This window comes from Pocillopora verrucosa, chromosome 4 (genome assembly GCF_036669915.1).
Source record: "Pocillopora verrucosa isolate sample1 chromosome 4, ASM3666991v2, whole genome shotgun sequence".
Lineage (NCBI taxonomy): Eukaryota > Metazoa > Cnidaria > Anthozoa > Scleractinia > Pocilloporidae > Pocillopora > Pocillopora verrucosa.
Genome location: NC_089315.1, coordinates 18,748,790 through 18,763,336, shown reverse-complemented (window position 1 = coordinate 18,763,336; position 14,547 = coordinate 18,748,790). Strand labels below are relative to the sequence as shown.

General features: G+C 38.1%; 2 protein-coding genes across 4 annotated transcripts; one reads left to right on the top strand and one right to left on the bottom strand.

Annotated features, from left to right (window-relative positions):
* Positions 1–385: 385 nt before the first annotated feature.
* Positions 386–3,580, top strand: LOC131778101 (uncharacterized). The gene is made up of 4 exons (XM_066165962.1): positions 386–615; positions 2,053–2,270; positions 2,849–3,055; positions 3,159–3,580. Exons 1-4 carry the CDS (start codon positions 540–542, stop codon positions 3,363–3,365), a joined length of 708 nt encoding a protein of 235 aa, XP_066022059.1. The 5' UTR covers positions 386–539; the 3' UTR covers positions 3,366–3,580.
* An 834-nt stretch (positions 3,581–4,414) lies between these two features.
* Positions 4,415–14,169, bottom strand: LOC131778128 (histamine H2 receptor-like). 3 transcript variants are annotated; one of them, XM_059094509.2, is made up of 3 exons: positions 14,070–14,169; positions 7,376–8,509; positions 4,415–6,823 (listed from the first exon to the last, which is right to left on the bottom strand). In XM_059094509.2, exon 2 carries the CDS (start codon positions 8,437–8,439, stop codon positions 7,384–7,386), a length of 1,056 nt encoding a protein of 351 aa, XP_058950492.2. In that variant the 5' UTR covers positions 8,440–8,509; positions 14,070–14,169; the 3' UTR covers positions 4,415–6,823; positions 7,376–7,383. The 3 variants fall into 3 exon arrangements, with proteins under 3 accessions (XP_058950492.2, XP_058950493.2, XP_066022057.1); XM_059094510.2 differs by having other exon boundaries at positions 4,415–6,578; XM_066165960.1 differs by having other exon boundaries at positions 4,415–8,509.
* Between the last annotated feature and the right edge of the window lie 378 nt (positions 14,170–14,547).

Genomic DNA, 14,547 nt, shown 5'->3' with positions numbered 1-14,547 from the left:
GGCGGGGGTGAATGCGAAGTCACGTTTTCTGTGGTTTAAAAATATTTGCCCGCCAAAAATAATCAAAGCTCGAAAAATTAGAAGCCTGAAAAACTTCAGTTTTTAATGGAAATCATTTCGAAAACTGGGTGAAAGCGTTAGGGCTTTCTGTTCGCTTTGGCGGATAAATAACACGCACAAATGTTGTCCCACTAAATGGACCAAACATTCACTTCCCTAGCAGCATCTCTGGTGAATAACAAAGATTAATTAACAGGGCAGAACGGTGATCGCGAAAAACACAGAAAATCTTCTACGTGCTTCCATAGACAGCTCGGTAACAGCAGAAATACTCGGTGAACTGTAATTGGACAATATTTTAGACGCTTCCGCGTGTCTGCACGTGTCTCGCGTTATTAGCATAGCGGAAGTAAAATTGAAGTACATGGCTCAAACTCAGAGGCACGTTGATTCAGTGCACTTCTCGCAGTCAAGACGTAAGGACGTCAGCTCGGCTTAAGTCTTGGAACAGATCAAGAATAGCTGCTTATCTAAACATAATGGATATGGAGGAAGACTTAAATTGCAATCATGACTGGCTAAGATATCTTTTAGCGGACGGCGACTACCTGGAAGGTACGTAAATGTCAAATCCTGTTCTTTCTTTCATGTTTTCCGTATTTTTGATTGAGGGGGCTTCCCAAGGTACACTGTCAACAAAGGTAATGTAAAATTGTGATATGCCATTTTAATAGATTCAAAAACAGGGAATAGTAATTTAAGATAATACTTGAGAATTTATAGGTGGAATAAAAAATAAATAGAACAAAATGATAAAGTAAGGTGACGTACAACGCGGCTGCAGCACAACGGGCAATAGAAGTAAACTCTTGATGTGGTTGCCTGGCAACAGTCTTGTTTATCGCAGCTGCGGCTTGGAGGCAAAAAAAAAATTGCTTTCGTCTAAATAACTGATCAAAAAATTAGTCTTCAGAGAAAATCTTTAAATAAATTCTTTTTTTTTTTTTCCTTACAGAAGAATGTCTCATAAAATTTGAAAAAAGTTACAAATAAGAAAAAAATCTTCCCTTTTGATCTGTACTGTTTATTTCCTTGCCTAATCCATAAATAAAGAAAAAAGGCCTTGGTGATCACAGAAGAGTCGGTGGTCATTGCTTTCAACATCGTTGGCAGGTTGTGATTGGCTACACCACTTAAGGTCACGTGTCAGTCAGATGTGAAGTAATGCGCACGACTCGACTAAATATCCTGAGCAATAATTTGTGGCTAGCAAAATGACCGTTATGTCAAAAAAAAAAACTTTCAGCTTGCAACAGATCAGAAAATTAAAAGCGATTTAATTAGAAAAAACTAGAACATCATTCTATAATAAGGAAGTAAAGGCCCTTACTTCCTGGTCTACGGTTTGGTTTTCGATCTTCATTTTTTAATACTTCCCAGGTCCAGGAACAACAAGCCGGGATTCGGCTATTTTAATGAAAAGTCTAGATTACACACGATGATCATGGTTTTCCTGGATAATTGGCAGACCGAAAGAGCTACGATGCTAGGCGGGCGACGCGAGGCTTATACGTCCGCTAATACTTTCCGATCTATTAGGGCCCGAGGTATTCGTTAAATGACCGTACATAAAATAAAAAACCTTAAAAGGTAATGAAAATTTTAAAGACAATCATGGATAGCCTAAAAATTACCACGATTTTATTTCTTTATTTTTAAGATAAGTTTCCCTATTCGCTGAGGGTGCAATTGATCCTCGAGGCTACGCCCATACGCTGAATAAAACCTAAGGTGAACAACAGCGATATAAGAAAATGTTCTTCCTTAGGCGTGGGTACAAAAAAACTTTTAATCCTCTAATATCAGTGAAAACTATCTGCACTCAACCCTTACCTTGTGGCTGGAGTGACAATCGCAATCCCTCATTCCCTGCGTAAGTTGCCCCATACAATCAACCCCTGCTGCAACAATTTTTAACAAGCTCAATATGAAAGTAGGTCAGACGCTGTTCAGTACTAAACGGCCGCTATTCTTTTCCTACTCTATCTACAGAATGGGGACTGTGTGATGAATCGGAAGATTTTCTCAAATTTCCACTGAGTAAAACAAAAGTAGAATTGAATCAGGAAGACATGCTGGTAAGGCCCCAATGCATCAAGGAAGATGAAGATGAAGACGACGCCGTAGTTCCGATCAGGAACACATACTTTAAACCACTGTTCATAACCAGGGAGGTAGAAGTTAAAGTTCATTTTCTGGGTCTCAAAAAGGTCAGTAGAAAATGTTGATAGATATTCTCGAAATGATAACAACAATTTCTCTCTGATGAAAGGCTCTCTCCTCTGGACCAGTCATTTATCGCCGTGTTTGCGAGGGGGAGGGGGAGGGGGAGGGGGAGGGGGATTTGGTTGTGTCACGATATTAATTTACCTGATCTCCCCATAAATCTCTGTAATATTCGTGTGACCGCCACCGCCCCCGCTCTCCCCCCCCCCCCCCCCCCCCCCTCCACTGGCAGTAGATAGATTGTCAATTTTCTATTGTTCCCACTCATATACTCTGTAGACGACGACTGATCATGATCCCCCTTACAATCCACCTGAATACTACATGATCTCCCCCCCCCCCAAAAAAGGGAAAAAAATCCTCCCACCCCCCCAAGCGACAAATCAAGGCCACTTGGTCACTTTAAATAAAGGAAATGCCTTACCGCAACCCATCAAAAGTGATAACGAGATTACAACATACAACACTCCCCATCAGAGACCGCCAGGTTTAATCTTTTTTTTTTTCCTTCGTAAGAATTAATTTTTCTAATCATTATTGCTTTTGTTATTCCTCTTTTTAGGAGTATGAGAAAGTCCAAAGTCGTATAAACCGTAAATCAAGGCAACGACTGACAGACGGAAAAGTCCGCATAATGGTGACGGCTGATGCACAAATTGGAAACATTGAAGTTCAGGTGGAGCGAACGCCAATGGCAACAACTCTCTGTGGTGACGTCACTGGCAAGGTGCCGTTGAAGGTTAAAATGGGCTCGCAAAATGTCAATAAGGTAAAAAAAATTGATGCCTAAAGAAAAAAGATAGAACAACAATCGCACGAGCTCTTCGATTTATTCCGTCTAAATGCTTTTTTTATCTGTTTATTTTTCTCAGCAATACCTTTCCGTTGATCTCGATTCAGTTTACATGTCTGAAAAAGGTACACCAGTTTACAAGCTTTCCACTGTAGATGCGGAGAGACGTAACCAGTTCCGCCTGGTGGTCACCGTTCAGTTCATCGACGGAGCCCGCAGTCGGTCGTTTGTCAGCCCATCATTTCTCTTACGGAGCCGCAGACCAGAAAGGAAGAAGTCGTCCTGATTCAATGACTACCTACTTGTTTAACTGACTAGTTACGAGGCTAATTGGGTTCCCGTCCCCTCGTAGGAGGAGCACAACTCAAGCCAAGCTATTTATAACAAAATTTGCATTCACACCATTCAAAGTAATCGTCTCTACATAAATGTTGTATCCCACAGGGAAACATCCAAAAGTGAAGGGAACAAAATTGCCCGCTCACCGAAACTAGTGATAACTGGAACAGTATTCAATAGTTGTTGTAGTATGATGAAGTCCACTAGTTGTTAAGAAAATAGCTTCCATACTCTTTTCAGGGGTTCAGTTAGTAACACGGGGCGAAGTAATAAACAGCGCAATAATAGAGCGAAAACGAGGGAATTTTGGGTCGAGTCGCAACCCGTCCCAAGCCTTCTTGGTTTTACTCCTTCGCCTCTATCGCACGGTCTTTTCAACGCGCATCGTTTTACTAACTGAACGTCTAGAACAGGCTGCCGAATGCAGCATTAATCTAACAATAAAAACTATTTAGTATGTAGTGTGTGGTACAATTACTACAAAAGCCGAAAATTTTTAAGTAATGTTCAATAATGAAAGTTAAGGGATTTTCCAAGCCTCTGAATAAAATTAAATTAACTTCTGATTTGAAAAAAAGGCTGAAAAGGTTCTTAATAGAGCAAAGATGCTGAAAATGATCTTAATCGATCGTTGTACATACGGTTTCAGAAACCAGGTATAAGAAATTTTCTAGTTGGATTTTGTATTTTAAGAAACTGAAAATATATTTGATAATGACATTTTTCGCTTATTTCAAAACTTAAGCATCTTTAATTTATGATAGAGCAATATGAAGGGGTTTTTTAAAAACGCAGTAGAGAGACGGATTTGTTGACGTAAGTCTCCGCGATGAAGAGAACGTACTCCTTTGAATGAATGATTCATGGCTCCATCGAATTCCATCATTATTTAATTCGAATGATGTGACTGCGCTTGACAATATGAGATTTTAAGACTGTTGAAGAAGAAAAGCTATTTGAATTGCACATTTTTTTTATTTAAAAAATTTCCCAGTTTTGTATGAATGTACAATGTTTATTTAAATGAAAACGTTAATAAAGTGTACTTAAAAGAAACGTTTAAACGACTGTAGATATCAACAATTGTGATTCAAAAACCCTTGCACTTTTGTAAAGGCCCTCGCAATTTTTGTTTCATTCAGAACGATGACTTATATTTCTAGCATAGTCTTATCACGCAATGCGTTACCGAAACGTTTGGTCACGTCACGGTCACGCGTTCGTGACGTGACCAAACGGTGGCTGCGAATCGCAGATATGAAAATGTTAGGTTAGGTTGATTTTTCCCTCTTTTAACGATTCGATATCAGCATGAGGTACGTCCAATCGATTGTCAATAGATTTAAGGCCATCACATGGCACAGATTAAGAATATTTTGAGGTTTTAACAAAAGAGACGTGATTCGAACATCTAGTGACATTTCAAAATGGCGTCTCGCGTGCTTGTTATACTGTTTGGTGATTGAGAGTAACGATAAAATACGAACAACCTTTTCGTCCACAACGAAGTCTGCCGAGTTTTACACGATATTCTTCGCTCTTGGCTTTTGTTTGTTTCGGAACATCTTCGGTCGTTCAGCGTTTGGTGACGATTTCTTCGAATCGCTTCGATTGTTACACGGAGTATTAGCAGGTAATCACACTATTTTTCGGTGCTTCTTATTGTTTGTCTCGTAGTGTACTACAGAAGACGATAAACATCTCACAATCATTTAAGAATGGCGCGTGAAAAAAGAAAGTTTTACCTTGCAGAAATATCTACAAGGAGTGATCGGCGTATCATGAATATTAAGAGGAAAAATTTTTTCCTTAAAGACAGAGAATTTTACCGCTTTAATCAGCGAATTATTTCCAGTAGATCTGAAGGTGTAATGTTTCCAGTTCCAACCGTGACACTACGATAGATGATAAACATTTCAAAATAATTCCACTGTGGCGTCTCTTGCACGTTATTGAAAAAAAGGCTATTTCCTTGCAGAAATATCTAAATTGGTATGATCTACACATCGTGGAAACTTTGAAGGAAAATTTCAATTTATTCGAAAAGAGATCATTTTACCGTTTTAATCAGCGACAAATGCTTAGTAGAGCCGATAAATTTGCGAAGCATGAAACAATGGAATGGTAGAATGGTGGAATAGTAGAATGGTGGAATGGTAGAAAGGTGGAATGGTAGAATGGTAGAATGGTAGAATGGTAGAATGGTAGAATGGTAGAATGGTAGAATGGTAGAATGGTAGAATGGTGGAATGGTGGAATGGTGGAATGGTAGAATGGTGGAATGGTAGAATGGTGGAATGGTAGAATGGTGGAATGGTAGAATGGTGGAATGGTAGAATGGTGGAATGGTAGAGTGGTGGATTGGTAGAATGGTGGAATGGTAGAATGGTGGAATGGTAGAATGGTGGAATGGTAGAATGGTAGAATGGTAGAATGGTGGAATGGTAGAATGGTGGAATGGTAGAATGGTGGAATGGTGAAATGGTGGGATGGTGGAAAGGGAGAATGGTAGAATGGTAGAATGGTTGAATGATGGAATGATGGAATGATGGAATAGCGGAATGGCGGAATATTCTACAACGCAGAATGCCTTGTTGAATGAACAAAAGTTTCACAAAAGTGGAATTGCAATGAAATGAGAAAATGGTTTATAATTAACAGGCAGATCAAAATTAAAAGAAGGCTAGCCTAATCATTATTGAAGCCTAAGGATAGACCGATGGAGGAACAGTGAGGTTTTTGAGCTAGCCCCTATAATCTATCATTACTATTACTTTTGTCATCATCATCATTATTATCTTTGTTACGTTGTTATCGTTAATATTATTATGTGTTACCATTTAATTAGTGGTTGAGTGTCAATTATTCACTGTATTCTTGAATCTTCTTTCTCTTGTGGAACAGGGCTCTCATAAGTATGTGGGATGCGGCAGATTTTCTGTTTTGTATGCGAGACAAATCTTCTGCAGCACTACCTTCTAGCATCATCATACAACCCCAGGTTCTTTTCAATGCTATAAAAACTTCTGCTATATCAGTAGCCATATGCAGTCTGAACTGCCCATCTTTTTAAGAGCCATTGAATATCCAATCTCGAGCCCAGGGTCACTGTTTGCTCCTTGTCAGTGGTATGTAGGCCGATCAGGTTCAGTCTAATAGCCTATCGTTTATTAAGAAGGGCAAAGATTGAAGCCTTTACTCCTTATGCTTCATACGTTTTACAAAAGCATTATTTTTAACCCGTGTCAAAATTAAAAAGTGTCAATATCCAGCTGCAGTTTGGTTCAGTTATTTCGTCAATCATGACTACCGTCGGCTTTAGCTCATGGCACAAATTACAAAGTTGAATTAGTTCTATATACGCGCTAAGTTCACCATAGTGGGATGGCATAACAATCAAAGCACCTGAAAATACATCGTAACGAAAGTGTTTCAAGGAAATTCTTAAACTGACTGTTTCTGGAACCTGGTTCCCAGTTAATCGAAACGATCCGATTTCCGCACAAATACGCGATTCTACGTTGACAATCGTGTTCGATCATAAATTATTATTTGGCATGACTTTCACGTAATTGTCCCAATGGCTTAGAGGGCATTATCTAAGACAATCTGGAAAGCAGAGTTAATTGTGCCAAAGGTGACGGCCTCTTATATCTCAAACTACAATCTACAGTCTGGCACCAACAAAAAGGGGAAGAAAACCATATAATCATTCAAAAGTCTTTACTAGAAGGTGTTTTGATAAGTGAAATTTGCTTAATCATGATTAACACAGAAATTCTGAAACGTATTTGTTACTGATTTTTTTTTTGTACTTCGTACTCTCAATAAAAGATGCCAGAAGTACAGCCTAAGATTCTTTGCAACAAATTGTTTGGTTTTTATCTTACTTTCAGTTTACCGTACCTTCAAGATAAACGAAAACCTCGACATGCATTTGCGAAAATATTTACCCACCATTTTATTCACAGAGGTTCACTTGATGTCGCTGAATCTCCCAGATATCGCAACTGAATCGTATCAAACTGGGAAGAGTTCTCCAACAGTGTGTCAGCGTGCGCTTTAGATCCCCCTCTCATAGAAAAAATCACATCTTTGAAATCCTGTTTAAAGAATGTGTATAATAAAGGATTGACCAGCGGACTCAGAAATCTTAAAAACATGAAAAGAGTATCAGTCCAATAGGGGATAGTGAGCACTTCCTCAACACCCAGGTCATAAGACAAAGATAGTAGAAAGTAAGGAAACCACCCAATTACGTAAAAGACGATCATTGATGCGTAGATAAATGTGGCTCGCTTTTCCTTTAGTTTATGACCTTGATTCCTGGAAGATGTCATAAAAAGGGCTGTCTGTTTGTCTATTTCTTTAGCGTGCCTTCGCAAAACAGAAAAAACTTTGCTGTAAGCGATAACAATGATCGTCAAAGGAAAAACGACGAATCCGAAGATGCAAACAAGGTCGTAAATGATTTCGGATTTCGAGATACCTCGCAACTGTGGGACGCCATCTTTGATATGAATCCACGTTAGTTGTATGAAAGACGCAGATAAAGGAATAAGCCACAAAGCAGACACGATGACAGCGTATTTCTTGCAGCTGACAAAGTCGTCTGGTTTAACATGGCGTACGATAACGACGTACCTCTCTACAGCGATAACTAGTAAGTGAAGAATGGAGGATATTGACAACATTCTGCTTATAAGATCCATGCTCAGGCAAAGGGGTCCACTCCACGAATGACGTGTTTCCAAAAGCTGGCAGGCTATGATCAGTGGAATTGCACAAGATCCTGAAAAGAAATCGGCGCATGCAAGGCTTGTTAAAAGAATGTTCGCCGGTGTACGAAGAACCTTTTTTTTCCAAACCAAGAACACGACGAAGCAGTTGATAGCAACAATGAAAATTGACATTAAACCTAAAAATGAAAAAAACACCACCGTCTTGTTGTGCTCTCCTGTTTCGTTGTCTTCGAAGGAGGCATTTGTCATAATAACTTGTACAGAGTTCCGCTGCGCCATTCAAATATCTTTGCCTTCTGTCTTCCCTTTCAATTGATTTCTTGGCCTTGAAAACCTCTGCATCCAAATACTAAGAGAGCGAAGCATGTTATACCAGTTAGACATACGTTCAGTTAAAAGACTGAAGTGCCAATAAACGTAAGTGTTTCAGTGTTTTCCCCAAGAAAGGGGGAGGAGGTGGTAATCGCACAGTGCAGTGGAAAGTGATACTGAGGGTATAATGAGTATATTATGGAGTAAAGAGGTCAAGTCAGAAATGTTAGAGACCCGGGCAGCACAGGCCAAACAGGAATCACAAGGAGTACCTCCCCCGAGTAGCATTGTAGTATTTAACCTAATTGACAGTTGTGTAAATAATGAAAGTATGCTTGAGAGCAATAAATCGGAAATGCCTTTGCATTTGAAGCTCTCACAGCAAACAAAGGTATGTGTATATATAATCATCTCAATGTCTTTCTTGTCTTAAGTGACTGAATATAAGTTCCCTATTTTGGTGGGAAGAAGCAACTCATCATGCGCGACTCGAAACCTTATACTCATTGTTAAAAATGACTGTGTATAGCGAGGGTCTTTTCTTCGGCCAACTGACAAATAGAAAAATATCCTAACTGTAATGTTATCTGCATTCGGCCCCTTAGAGGTTGCTTGTGGTCCATTCAGATTTTTTTTTTTGTTTTCTTAATTGATTAAACCCATAAAGTGTTGATAAAGAGAATGAATTTACACTTAAACCATGAACAATTGCTCACAATTCTAAAGCCGCAATTGTCACTGATTAACCTGATGACTTACGAAAAGTTAATTAGTAAGGAAAAAAATAATGACTTATTTCAAATGTAACTAATGATAGGTGCTCACAAACCAAACTAAGATTACTTGCAATGCATGCAAAAGTATGGCATAGGGTAAAATAAGGATTGGACCATTGGATCCTTGGACCATTTTTTGGACTATTTTTTGGACCATTTTTTGGACCAATTTTTGGACCTTTATTTTGGACCATTTTTTAAGGACAATTTTTCCGGGGGAAGGCAGACCGTTGGCACTAAGGGAGGGGCGGGATGCAATCTATCAGTACTCAAGGAGGTGCGGTAAGCAGATTGTTGTCACTGAGGGGGGTGAAGGACAAACTATCAATACGCAAGGAGGGGTGGGAGTTTGTTTTATTAGTAAATGCTACTGATTAATGGAATTTTCCTAGGATCATGTTACTTATTTTGAGCGGTTTTTCGACTGAATATTTTTGTCAAATTTTTGCGCTGGGCCGTAGTGTTTCCATATTTTTCTGTCATGCGAATGCAAAACTGGCACCCAAACGCTAGACTAAATTGTTATCGAAGATATCGCCCGTTTTCGATCCTCAACTGCCAGTGCTAAATGATACTCACGGTTAGCGTGAATCATCCATCAGTTGCTTCACGTTTCCCTTTGTGTATACGATAGATCATTAAATTTAGCTATCTTCCTTCTGTCATTGATCTTATCGGACGACAAAAAACAAAATTTACATTTATTTGCTAATACAACAACCGCCCAGCCCTCCTCGCGTACTAATAGTTCGTCCTCCACCCCTCGCTGTCTGCTTACTACCCCTCTCTGAGTATTTATAGACTACATCCCACCCCTCCCTAAGTATTAATGGTTTGACTCCCCCCGATAAAATGGTCTAAAAATTGGTTCATAAAAAGGTCCAAAAGAGGGTTAAAGAAATGGTCCAAAAAATGGTCCAAAAATAGTCCAATTTTTGCAATGGTCCAATGGTCCAGTCCATATTAACCTATGCCTGGAATGTCATAATTACAATAATTAAGCCAAAAAAAGAACGCCCAATACTACTTGCCTTTTGCTTATTTTAAAAATACTCTTTCACTCGGCGTAAAGTGGTCCCAAACACAAAATTTAAGAGGCCATTTATCATCTTAAATTTCTAGTCCGCTCACCACCGTTAAATCAAAATTTGTTTTCATTTGTGTCAGTCATGCCAAGATGTATCGAGATTCAAGAAACAGATGTTATGTACATTTGACGAAAACGCGAGGAAAGAAATAATGAAACAGCGAATGAGAATGTTGTCTGCAATTTTTAGTTTTTAATGAGTTGTATTTCTTGTGTTTCAGGCTCGAAAAGATAAACCGATTGGAAACAAGATCTGGACAGTATTCCACTTTGAGTGAGCTTCAGCGACTTTTTTTCAAATCCAAATGTAATATCTCGTTTGCAGAGACGGATAATATTGACAATGAGCATGCGAAAGTGTAATTGAGTGTGATTTCCTAATAAAACGGCCTTTTACAAGAAGGCACCAGGGTTCATTTGCATTTCCATCAGATAAATAGGTTTTGATCGTTCTACAAAGGGCTAGTTTTTCTCTATGTCTACCAGGTGCAAGAATTCATTTTGCACACTCTAATGTCTGCATTCGGATTTTTGTTTGTGTTTATTTTTCATGAGCTCATGTAAAATAAGCACATGTTTATAGCCTAACGCTCTAGGTTTTTTCTCAACACCTCAGCCTTTCGTTATCACCGGCAATTTTCAGTACTAGTGACATTTCTCCAAAATTCACAATCTATTCTTCTTTTAAAAACCAGTGCTCTAAATCAACTGAAAGGCAAGCAGTAGCAGATGACTGTCAAAACGTTGCAACTTAAACTTACTTCTAATCTGAAGTGCAATTCTACTTCATTGACAACAGAGTAAAACACGCGTTCTAGCCTTCAGAGATGACACGTTATTTGAATGAGAGCAACAATTACCAAGACGTGAATCTTAAACTTTTCTCCAATTAAGGTTTAATCTGGCGCCAGACGTTCATCAACGAAATTAAAGAAGATCGCAAAAACATAATCGCTTTGCCGGGTTGATTATTCAGAAAACAAAATCTAAATAAAAGAAAGAAGTGAAACGCAATGAAAAACATTATTTTACATGTGATGTCAATCAGAGAAAATATATAAATAAAAGGCTGAAGGTGCTTAATTACTTGGGGCTCGCCTCTGTGGCATACGACAAAAAGCTGATCAATAGTTGATTATAATTGTTTTAATCGATAACGTCCCGCAGATGGGCGTTTTAGGTGGAGTTTTGTTTTGTGTCACGATTTGAGTCAAAAAGAGCCGCCGAACTATAAGGGGTGGCATCTAAAAGAAAACAATAGGTGCCAGAAAAGACGATTTTCATTTGTGATTTCAAGTTACAAAAATTATACCTTGTGCGCCTCGGTCGCTTAGAGGCCTCAAAAAATTTTTCGAGTCAGTTTCAATATAGCAAGGGTTTGAAAAATTGTTAGTGCTAATTATTAGTATTAATCATTATAATCACTTTCTTCCCCTTATGTAACACTTTATACTTATGAACTTTGAAGTAAAAAAGAAATCATGTGTTCTTTGCCGGTGTTTAGAAACAAGTCAATCTCGTGATCAGTTCCTCTTGGCACTTAAAGGGTGTAACATGCAACACAGCGGAAGAAAGCCGGAAATATTTACAGCCTTTCTCTAACAGGCCAACGACCAACTACACCCTCAGATTATTGATCAGTAACGTTTTAAGCCCTTACAAAGTGCAAGCACAGGACTTTCGCTGCTTTTAACTGCAAGGTAAGAAAGTTCTGCTTGATACAATAAGTATATTTAAGAGTTAACCTTGTGATATGGAATTTACAGCCTTGTTGAGCGCTAACACCTTTTTTCCTAAGGACGGCCATTAACTCTGTTTTTTTTTTTTTTTTTTTTTTTTTTTTTAGTGCTCAGGTGATGGTATGAAAAGAAAATAAAAAATAAATGGAAAAACCATGAAGTGGTTAAAGTGAGCCCGATCCAACTCATGGCAGCTATGTATGGTTCGCGTTCGTATAAAACTTGTAGAAGAGCCGCTGTTACAAATAACTTTTCCCACTAGTAACCACTCAGAGTAATATTTCACATTTGCAAAGAGCACGCGTAGAAGATGGCGTCTTTGTTGTTCCCCGAAACTCATCCCGCAAATTTGACTTTTTTTTTTTTCTTCTGCGAGAATCGTCAGGCAATTAATACTTCCACAAGGTGAAATGACAAAATTTTCTCACCTATCGAAAATCTGATTTCTTCTAATGCGTTCACCCTTCCCTCCAACCTCAACTCGGAGACAATGAAGCAATACAAAGGTTTAACAATCGAGATCATCTTAGTTTGCAAGTTATCAAAAATTATCAGCGCTCATCTTGTAGATAATTTCTGTTCGATCGAGTCATTATGACTCCTCTCTAGCTCTCCCTCCATTCTCAGAACTGCTGTATGAGTATGAATCGAAATACATGTGCTGGAAGAGAACTTTTGACACGTACACGGAGTGCTGTTTACTTGAAATCAGGACTTCCTTCGGTAGAATTATAACAGTTAATTCCTTCTCAGAATTCAAATTAATATACACTAGCCTTTCCTCAAGGTTATTGATTTTATGTTTCTAAAGAAGAAAGTGTGTGTACTTTACAAGGAATTTAACGCTTAGAAGACGTCCAAGGAAAAAAATGCCAGCAGAATTTAAAAAATCGCGCCTAGTCAAATATTCTAGGACTGATTATACATCATAAGGATCTTATATAGAAATATCAAAAAGGCGTTGAATTTTCGACCCTAAATTGCGAAGTAAAACACGTTTAAGAGTCAGTGACATTAATGACTAAGATTAAAACCGTGTGAGAGGTAATCCATTTCAGTTGATCCACTGTATGATTATCTGGTGTTGATTTAAACACTTTTTGAAAAAAAAAAAAATAGGGTTCTCAAATTATGCGACTCACAAATACTATGTTACCTGATTTTTGTCTCTCGCGTTCAGGTTGGCTTTTCGTATATAGCGCTTAAGTAAACTCCAAAGTGCACTTGAGATTTCTGACCATCCAACTCGAAATCCGTTTGCATGAAGAGCTTACTGTGACAACAGCTTTACAACTGCAGTATATCGAATCCTCTTTTGCCGCTTATTAACATATTTGCGTTCAAAGTAAAAATTGCTTTTTATCATATCCATTGTCCATACGCAGGAAATGAAGTTTTATTGAGAAACTCCCATTGAGTTCATTCTCAAAAGCTATAACAGATGATTGAAAATACATAACAAAGATAACAAGGATCGTATAATAAAAAACTCGCCTTCAAATTCATTTGCAAAAGAACAAACAGAAACGTGAGACTTGCCTGATAAAGTGCACTGATAGGTTGTTACAGCAAGTAAAAGCTCAATGCGTTGTTTTCATAGTTATTTAAATTTTTACCAAGCAAGTAAAATCATCTTTTTCCGTCGTCGCCAAGGATTTAAATAGCTTCAAGTTAATTCTAAGGTAAATTCAATGCATAGGACATTTATATCGAATTGAAGTTTATCGTGTCGTTCTTGTATTTCATAAATTTCAATATATCTTGTTCTTTATTTAATATTTACTTTAAGAATAAATGTAAAATGCGGTAAATAATGTAAAAAAGACAAGTTAAACACACGTAACTTTGACTAGCGTGAGATGTAGAATTCTTGGGGACCAAATCTGGGTACTGAACCAATAGGTCAAGCGAAAGATCACCTCATGGGGTTCCTTTCCCTTGCTAGGGAAAGAGATGTAATAAAAAAAAATGCTTTTAAGAGAAAAAATATCTTACCTTCTTTTTTCAGAGAGCGTCGTTAAATTTCGACCTTTCTATTTGCATAGCGCTTACTACAACACTCAAGTCTCTTTGGTAAATGCAGCTTAAGAGAAATCCAGTTTACCATGAAATATTATTTGTGTCACTCATCTTTAGAAGCTTATCTTTGCCAGTGATGATAGGAAGTCTTTAATCTCACAAATGCTCCAAGCGTCAAATGTCACCGGTGTTTTAAAGTGGTATGAACATTTCTGTCAAAGGTAGAGCCAGCTCTATTAAGATTCAATGCACATCTCTCGAAACAGGAAAAGCTTTTATACTTCTATAATAATTGTAATTAATATTAACGAACTCAACCAAAATACTATTCGCGATTAAAAGCTGACGACACCTCGGCTTCAATGATACAGAGATGCTATTTCCCGCATAGGTGAGATAAAAGCCTGTGAAGCTAAGCCAGTTGTTTGTGGTAAATTTTTAAGAGAGATTTGTT

Excerpts from the sequence above, each read along its gene's own strand:
- LOC131778101 (XM_066165962.1), top strand. The coding sequence starts at position 540 with ATGGATATGGAGGAAGACTTAAATTGCAATCATGACTGGCTAAGATAT. Across the intron at positions 616-2,052 it reads GGACGGCGACTACCTGGAAG|AATGGGGACTGTGTGATGAA; the intron begins GTACGTAAATGT and ends CTCTATCTACAG. Across the intron at positions 2,271-2,848 it reads ATTTTCTGGGTCTCAAAAAG|GAGTATGAGAAAGTCCAAAG; the intron begins GTCAGTAGAAAA and ends TCCTCTTTTTAG.
- LOC131778128 (XM_066165960.1), bottom strand. The coding sequence starts at position 8,439 with ATGGCGCAGCGGAACTCTGTACAAGTTATTATGACAAATGCCTCCTTC.